Source organism: Cucurbita maxima, unplaced genomic scaffold, assembly GCF_002738345.1.
Source record: "Cucurbita maxima cultivar Rimu unplaced genomic scaffold, Cmax_1.0 Cma_Scf00019, whole genome shotgun sequence".
Lineage (NCBI taxonomy): Eukaryota > Viridiplantae > Streptophyta > Magnoliopsida > Cucurbitales > Cucurbitaceae > Cucurbita > Cucurbita maxima.
This window is the reverse complement of record NW_019272035.1, coordinates 2,323,373-2,331,563: the sequence shown is the minus strand read 5'-3', so window position 1 is coordinate 2,331,563 and position 8,191 is coordinate 2,323,373. Positions and strand designations below refer to the sequence as shown.

At 36.6% G+C, this 8,191-nt stretch overlaps 1 protein-coding gene across 16 annotated transcripts in view; it reads left to right on the top strand.

Annotated features, from left to right (window-relative positions):
• The first annotated feature begins 588 nt into the window (after nucleotides 1-588).
• LOC111493922 (AUGMIN subunit 8-like) overlaps nucleotides 589-8,191 on the top strand; it is an 11,682-nt gene continuing 4,079 nt past the window's right edge. For 4 of the 16 annotated variants that reach the window (XR_002720089.1, XR_002720088.1, XR_002720087.1 and 1 more), the window contains exons 1-3: nucleotides 1,932-2,464; nucleotides 2,555-6,497; nucleotides 7,253-7,372. Coding sequence is in view for 13 of the 16 variants with exons in the window: in XM_023143828.1 (XP_022999596.1) it covers nucleotides 2,703-6,497; nucleotides 7,253-7,372 (3,915 nt within the window). In the remaining 3 variants the exon portion in view is untranslated. Of the gene's footprint in view, nucleotides 846-1,931; nucleotides 2,465-2,554; nucleotides 6,498-7,252; nucleotides 7,377-8,191 lie in introns of those variants that run through there. The other 12 variants (XM_023143840.1, XM_023143837.1, XM_023143839.1 and 9 more) reach the window with 12 other exon arrangements.

Sequence of the window (8,191 nt, the reverse complement as noted above, 5' to 3'; positions counted from 1 at the left end):
AGGAATATATATGTCTTCATTAGTTGAGCTATGCTCGAGTTAAGAATATATGTCTTAATTAGTTGAATTATGCTCGATCAACACGAAATTTTCATGTTTGGGTCGAGATTAAATAAGTTTTAATTAGTTGAACTATGCTCGATTCTTTTGTTAGTGTTGAGTGGAAATTGGGGACGGTTGAGATTTTTAAGAGAAGGGGAAATCATTTCAAATTTTAATTAAAAAAAATTGTTGTTAATTTTATTTTTAAAATTTTATAAATATTTTTTAAAATATAGAACAACGTTTTTATTTTTTAAAAAAATTTGAAAAGTATTAATAAAAATTTTAAAAATTTTATTGACGTATTAAAAAAATTATTTTTAGGGGTTGGAATATTAATTAATATTTTTTTAGAAGTATTTTTATTAATTATAAAAATGATAAAAATTCGAAGGTGGTGGCGCCAAAACAACGACCACCGGCGGGTCCCCACCGCGAAATTTCCAACAAAAACCGTTTTTTCCCTCTTAATAATTATAATAATTATTAAATTATTCGTTTAAACTTCGCCCATCGATTTCTTAATTCATTTCTTCCCAATAAATTTCTTCAAATTCTTTTTAATTATGATTAATTTCGTTGATTTACTTTCACTCTCCGTCGACCACTAACGAATTTGAAATTTTCCAACGATCTGACGGCTGGCGACGATTTTGCTGTCAATCTCTGCCTCTTCGACGATTTGTCTTACCTGTTGTGGTTGAATGAATTCCTCAAGAGATCGAGGTGATTTGGATTTTCGTTGTCATGTTCTTGGTTGATTTGTTTTCACTGGAAGAGGAGTTTGGAGCTTCAGTTCGTAGGTGATAAATCTCTCACTCGCTTTCTAGAGTTTGATTTCTGGTTGTTTTTGTGTTTTGCTTGGAGATTCTTGATTGAATCGATTGATAATTTGGTTGTTGGAATTTTAGGAATTCTGGAAATGCTTTTGGTTTAAGAGATTGCAATTTTGTCGCAATTGAGGCGTTTTTTTTTCCTTTCTTTTTTTGATCCATTTTGTAATCGAAAGAGGAAGTTTGCTCATTGGTTCGTCCTCTTTCTGTGGATCACCGAATGAGGAAAAAGACGGCGAAAGTTTTAATTGAAGACGGTTGGTTAATGGTACTCACTGTCGATTACGTTGTTTTTTAGTAAAGAGATTCTGAATGTTTTTGGAGTCGGACGAACTCTGTCTCTCCCTTTAGGTTATCTCTGAGATTCCTTTAACTTTTCCTGCAGAGAGATTGTCATGAACAGTAGGAAACCAGACTTTCTCTACTCCATCAAACACAATCTGTTACCTTCAAATTACAGACATCCTCCACCTCTGATTTATCTCTGATAATTTCTTTGAGAAATTTTCCCGTAAACAGTTTCCAATTTCGCTCTTCTTTTGTTGTACAGTTCACGATTCTAAATCGACTTCTGAAGATTTTTCTCTTTATAACTCTTCAATTAAATCCTATGTAACCAATTTTTCTGCTTAGTTTTTATCTTTCTCGGATTTTGTTTGAAAACTTCTGTAGAACTCATGGGGATGGCAAATGTTTGTACCTCGAAGTTCTGCCATTATAATAACAATACCAAGTTTAACTTCGTGTATACAACAAATTGTGTCGTTTAATTTCATCTGCTGAACTTGGACATAAGGACAAATAGATAGGTTAAGAGTAAGAATCGGAGAAGTTTTGTGTTCGAGTGATTTTTGAACCTTTTTTCTTTAGATTTGCTGTTCCTAACTTTTTTTCAAGATCAGAATTAAGTGTATATTGAAATTACTATCTACAAATCCATGATTACAAAAGGAACAAAACAGTTTTAAGTTTTGTTAAAACTTTGATCATTTATGAAGGTCAAGTTGTTAGATAGAAACTTCTTTTTACCCAATCTTATATCGAGGCCGAAGAGAGAGAGAGAGAGATTTTCTATGTTTTGCCAGTTTTGAAGCTGCTGTCTTTTCTTGGTGAAAAAGAGTACAGAGAAAGAAGATGAGTGGGCAGTAGGTTAAGTGTGAAACCTATTTCCATCCCATCTGACCTTGGCCTTCCCGTGAAAAAACTCATGGCCCGAAATGTATTTTAAAAGTCATTTACAGTGCACTCCCTCTTAGGACGTATCCTACAATTCCACCACTTAAGAAACTAAAACCCACTTGCCCTGGTCTCCCTCAAGTCCCAAGGGGACCTCTACCCCATAACCGCTAAAGTGTGGTTTACCACCAAAATCAACCTCCCACTGTAACTGCTTATTCGTGTTGTGGCAGTTTTCGCTGTTTTCCGCTACCCATTGTATTATATCAAATGTTCTGTAACGCGTTCCTGACCTCCTTGTTATTGCTTGATCTCGTTCGGTTTGGGGTTTTCTTGAAGGGAAAGCACCCATTTGCGTTATTTTGCTGTTATTACCAGATTTTTATTCAGCAAGATCTGGGGTGTGTAAAGATGTATGCTTTTCTTTCCTTTTCTTTTTGTTTGTGGGGTTTACTTTTCATAATCTCTAGCAATCTGTACCGTTTTCACTTTTGGTTGTGCAGCAGTGACAGAAATGATGCAGAGAACTTTCTCCCCTTTTTGCAGTTGGTATTATTCAGTTGATTGCGGGATGAGTGAAGAAATTCATGATCGCCGGATGTGTTCTGATATGAAGATTTTCATCGATGTGGTCTGATTTTGATTGTGTGGATGGATATATTTGAATCAGATTCAATAAGGAATCATTCAACAGGGGAAACCCCGAGGCTTCCACTGGGTCTGGCTGAGAGAAGCAATGTACTCGCCACTCGTCGCTCTCGGATGAGGGAAGTTAGTTCTAGATACAAGTCACCTATTCCCTCAGCCCCTTCCTCACCTCGGCGCTGCCAGTCGCCGAACGCCTCCAGAACTTTGTCTGCTTCCTCCCAATTGGAGCAGAAAAGAGCCCTGTCGGCTGAGAGGAAACGACCTTCCACGCCTCCTTCCCCGACGAGTCCATCAACTTCGGACCATGACTTATCTTCTGATTTGAGATTGTCTTCAAGGAGAACAGCAGGCGGTCGATCGGCGGAAAGTTTATGGCCTTCGACCATGCGGAGTTTGAGTGTCTCTTTCCAGTCTGACATAATTTCTATTCCTGTTAGTAAGAAGGAAAAACCAGTCCCTGCATCTCCTTCTGATCGGACGTTGAGGCCGTCGTCAAATTTCGCTCACAAACTGGTTGAAACGCCTATGGTTTCAAGGAAACCTACACCAGAGCGAAAGAGGAGTCCTCTTAAAGGAAAGAATGTGCCTGACCAGCTGGAGAATTCTAAGCCAATTGATGGCTTGCATACCCGGCTTATAGATCAGAGGCGGGCGAGTAGAATTGGTAGGAAGATATCATTAAATGCATTGAGTCGAAGTGGGGATCTTACTGATAAAATAATTCGGAGCTCTCCTGGACCACTTCCCGGAATTGGGTTACCTTCATTGAGAAGAACTTCATCTGATTCTATAAACAAACTCTTGCCAAGATCCAATAATGATTCTTCCAAGATTCTTCCTCTTGATGATGGTCTTAGAATGGAAGATGGAACAAATTCCGTTGACGATTGTTCACTGCAGGCACCAGGAATTGGTAGGAAGATATCATTAAATGCATTAAGTCGAAATGGGGATCATACTGATAAAATAATTCGGAGCTCTCCTAGACCACTTTCAGGAATTGGGTTACCTTCATTGAGAAGAACTTCATCTGATTCTATAAACAAATTCTTGCCGAGATCTAATAATGATTCTTTCGGGATTCTTCCACTTGATGATGGTCTTAGAATGGAAGAGGGAACAAATTCAATTGACAATTGTTCATTGCAGACATCAGGAATTGGTAGGAAGATATCATTAAATGCATTAAGTCGAAGTGTGGATCATACTGATAAAATAATTCGGAGCTCTCCTGGACCACTTCCATTGAGAAGAACTTCATCTGATTCTATAAACAAACTCTTGCCGAAATCTAATAATGATTCTTCCAGGATTCTTCCACTTGATGATGGTATTAGAATGGAAGATGGAACAAATTCAGTCGGCGATGGTTCATTGCAGACATCAAGAATTGGTAAGAAGATATCATTAAATGCATTAAGTCGAAGTGTGGATCATACCGATAAAATAATTCGACACTCTCTTGGACCACTTCCAGGAATTGGGTCACCTTCATTGAGAAGAACTTCATCTGATTCTATAAACAAACTCTTGCCGAGATCTAATAATGATTCTTCCAAGATTCTTCCACTTGATGATGGTCTTAGAATGGAAGATGGAACCAATTCAGTTGACGATGGTTCATTTCATGCATCAGGAATTGGTAAGAAGATATCATTAAATACATTAAGTCGAAGTGTGGATCATAGTGATAAAATAATTCGGAGCTCCCCTGGACCACTTCTAGGAATTGGGTTACCTTCATTGAGAAGAACTTCATCTGATTCTATAAACAAACTCTTGCCGAGATCTAATAATGATTCTTCCAAGATTCTTCTACTTGATGATGGTCTTAAAATGGAAGATGGAACAAATTCAGTTGATGGTCTTAGAATGGAAGATGGAACAAATTCAGTTGATGGTCTTAGAATGGAAGATGGAACAAATTCAGTTGACGATGGTTCATTGCAAGCATCAGGAATTGGTAGGAAGATATCATTAAATGCATTTAGTCGAAGTGTGGATCATACTGATAAAATAATTCGGAGCTCTCCTGGACCACTTCCATTGAGAAGAACTTCATCTGATTCTATCAACAAACTCTTGCCAAGATCTAATAATGATTCTTCCAGGATTCTTCCACTTGATGATGGTCTTAGAATGGAAGATGGAACAAATTCAGTTGACGATTGTTCATTGCAAGCATCAGAAATTGGTAGGAAGATATCATTAAATGCATTAAATCGAAGTGTGGATCATACTGATAAAATAATTCAGAGCTCTCCTAGACCACTTCCATTGAGAAGAACTTCATCTGATTCTATAAACAAACTCTTGCCGATATCTAATAATGATTCTTCCAGGATTCTTCCACTTGATGATGGTCTTAGAATGGAAGATGGAACAAATTCAGTTGATGATGGTTCATTGCAGGCATCCAGAATTGGTAGGAAGATATCATTAAATGCATTAAGTCGAAGCATTGATCATACCGATAAAATAATTCGGAGCCTTCCTGAACCACTTCCAAAAATTAGGTTACCTTCATCGAGAAGAACTTCATCTGGTCCAATAAACAAACTCTTGCAGAGATCTGATAATGATTCTTCCCGGATTCTTCCACTTGATGATGGTCTTAGAATGGAAGATGGAACAAATTCAGTTGACGATTGTTCATTGCAGGCATCCAGAATTGGTAGGAAGATATCATTAAATGCATCAAGTCGAAGTATGGATCATACCGATAAAATAATTCGGAGCTCTCTTGGACCACTTCCAGGAATTGGGTTACCTTCATCGAGAAAAATTTCATCTGATTCAATAAACAAACTCTTGCAGAGATCTGATAATGATTCTTCCAGGATTCTTCCACTTGATGATGGTCTTAGAATGGAAGATGAAACAAATTCAGTTGACGATTGTTCATTGCAGGCATCAGGAATTGGTAGGAAGATATCATTAAATGCATTAAGTCGAAGTGTAGATCTTATTGATAAAATAATTCAGAGCCCTCCTGGACCACCTCCGGAAATTGGGTTACCTCCATTGAAAAGAACTTCATCTGATTCTATAAACACACTCTTGCAGAGATCTGATAATGATTCTTCCAAGATTCTTCCACTTGATGATGATCTTAGAATAGAAGATGAAACAAATTCAGTTGATGATTGTTCATTGCAGGCATCAGGAATTGGTAGGAAGATATCATTAAATGCATTAAGTCGAAGTGTGGATCTTACTGATAAAATAATTCGGAGCTCTCTGAGACCACACCCAGGAATTGGGTTACCTTCATTGAGAAGTTCATCTGATTCTCTAAATAAACTCTTGATCTCTGATAATGATTCTTCGAGGATTATTCCCCTCGATGGTCTTAGAAGGGAAGATGAAACAAATATAGTTGAAGATTGTTCACCAGGAACTCCTAGGCTTGCTTCTAACGGCTTACCAGATAGGTTAAAATCAACACCAGCTGTCAGATCTCAGTCTTTGACATTACCTGGATTGCGTCTACCTTCGCCCATTAGAACGTCAGTGCCATCCTCCTCTGTTTCTAGAGGATCAAGTCCAGCCCGGCCAAGGCCATCAACTCCTCCTCCTAGGGGTGTCAGTCCATCTCGAATCAGACCAACTAATTCCATTCAATCCAATAGTTCAACTTCGGTGCTCAGTTTCATTGCAGATTTTAAGGGTAAAAAGGGCGCTAATTATATCGAAGATTCTCACCAGCTGCGGCTATTATATAATAGATATATGCAATGGAGATTTTCCAATGCACGAGCAGAAGCTATACATGACATGCATAAAGTTGATGCAGAGGTGTGCATCTTACATTTGTAGAATTCAGTAACTTTTTCTTTATTATCTATCTGATTGAAGTTCCTTTTTTGCTTACGGTTGTTATCATCATAATGTGACGGTCGTATGGTTCTAAAACTATTAAGTTACATAAACTTTTCACCAGCGCCCAGGGACGTTTTCTTTTGCTCATATAGCTATATTTGTAACCAAGTGCATGGTTCTCCTTCATCTTTTGATGTAATAAAAGAACATTGTGTCTTTTAGAGTTAGAGGTTGCGGTACTTATAATATTTTGTATCCCTTAGCTAAACTTTCTTATTATTTAGCTCATATATTATGTATTATATCCTATATTTAAGATTAATTCCCTTTAACCATTTTTGGATGATGCCTAATCATCCTGACAGTTGGACGACTCTAAAATTGATGCACTATCATTCCATTGTTCAATAGGGAGAAGTAAATACCTTTTAACATGTGTCAGTAACTTAAATTACTTGTGATTCAACTCCGAGTAATATTTTCTTTGTATTAGAAAGTTCTTTTTTCTCCAGTTGGTTATAGATAGAAAATCTGTATGAAAAAAAAAAGAAACAGTTGCTATCAAGTTAGTTTTGAAATTGAAATATCCTGTATGTGTTTGTTTATTTCATGATATTTATTGTGGATCTCCCTGCGAATTGGTGCTTTGTGTCTCATTCGTAGTTGTCAATGGTGTCACAACTTCCCCGTGGATGACTAGTTAACATTTTGGCCTTTTTCTGGTTGCCCAGAGAACGCTATGTAATGTCTGGAAGGCTATGATACGTATTTGGGATTCAGTTACCAGAAATAGAATTGATCTCCATATGCTGAAGCTAGAACTTAAGCTGAATGAAATCATGAACGATCAAGTAAGTCCTTTCTTTAACTTATACGCTATGATAGAAAAAGTGACCTTTTGATTTTTGATTTGTCTAGAAAATTCTCACTGTTCAGCATAAAATTTGTTCTTTCTCTTTTGAACTGTACATGTAGATCGACACTGCAGCGGAATTTCATATACCATGATTTATATTAACGGTAGGAAGGGCCTTCAAACCACCAAGGGTTGATTACAAAACTTCTCCATCCGATAACAAGATGAGTGGGGCTGTAAAAATTAATGGATATGTCATTTACACCAGGATAAAACTGCAAAAAGAACAAGTTCAATAAAGCTGTCAAAAGATAGGGCAATCCACCCCCTATATATCTAACTTCTTTATGAAATAGCTTATTTTGGTGTCATTCTCTTAGTTTGGCATTTAGCTATTGTTTGCTATACTATGCAGAATAGCTAAATTATTTTATCTTACCATTCTTACATTGATAATATATCTCCAAATTGTCGAGCTAGTTGTTGGATTTGAAGACAAATTTAACTGATATTGTTTTCTCTTCTGATCTGAGAAGGGTACGTGAAGCTTTTGAGTGAACGCCCAATTTTTTTAGAACATTGTCAATCTATAACACTGAATAACATGAATGTTTTAGACCTGTCTTTAATTTTATCTAAAGGGATGAAGATTTTGCTTTATGTCGAGAGCTAATTACAAGAGGAAAGTAAAGAGAAACAAGAAATTTAGGATATGATTTATTTCGTTGCTTTTACTTAGGTCAATGTTTTAAAGACTTGTTTTTTTTTTTTTTTTTTTTTTTTTTTTTTTTTTTTTTTTTTTTTTTTTTTTTTT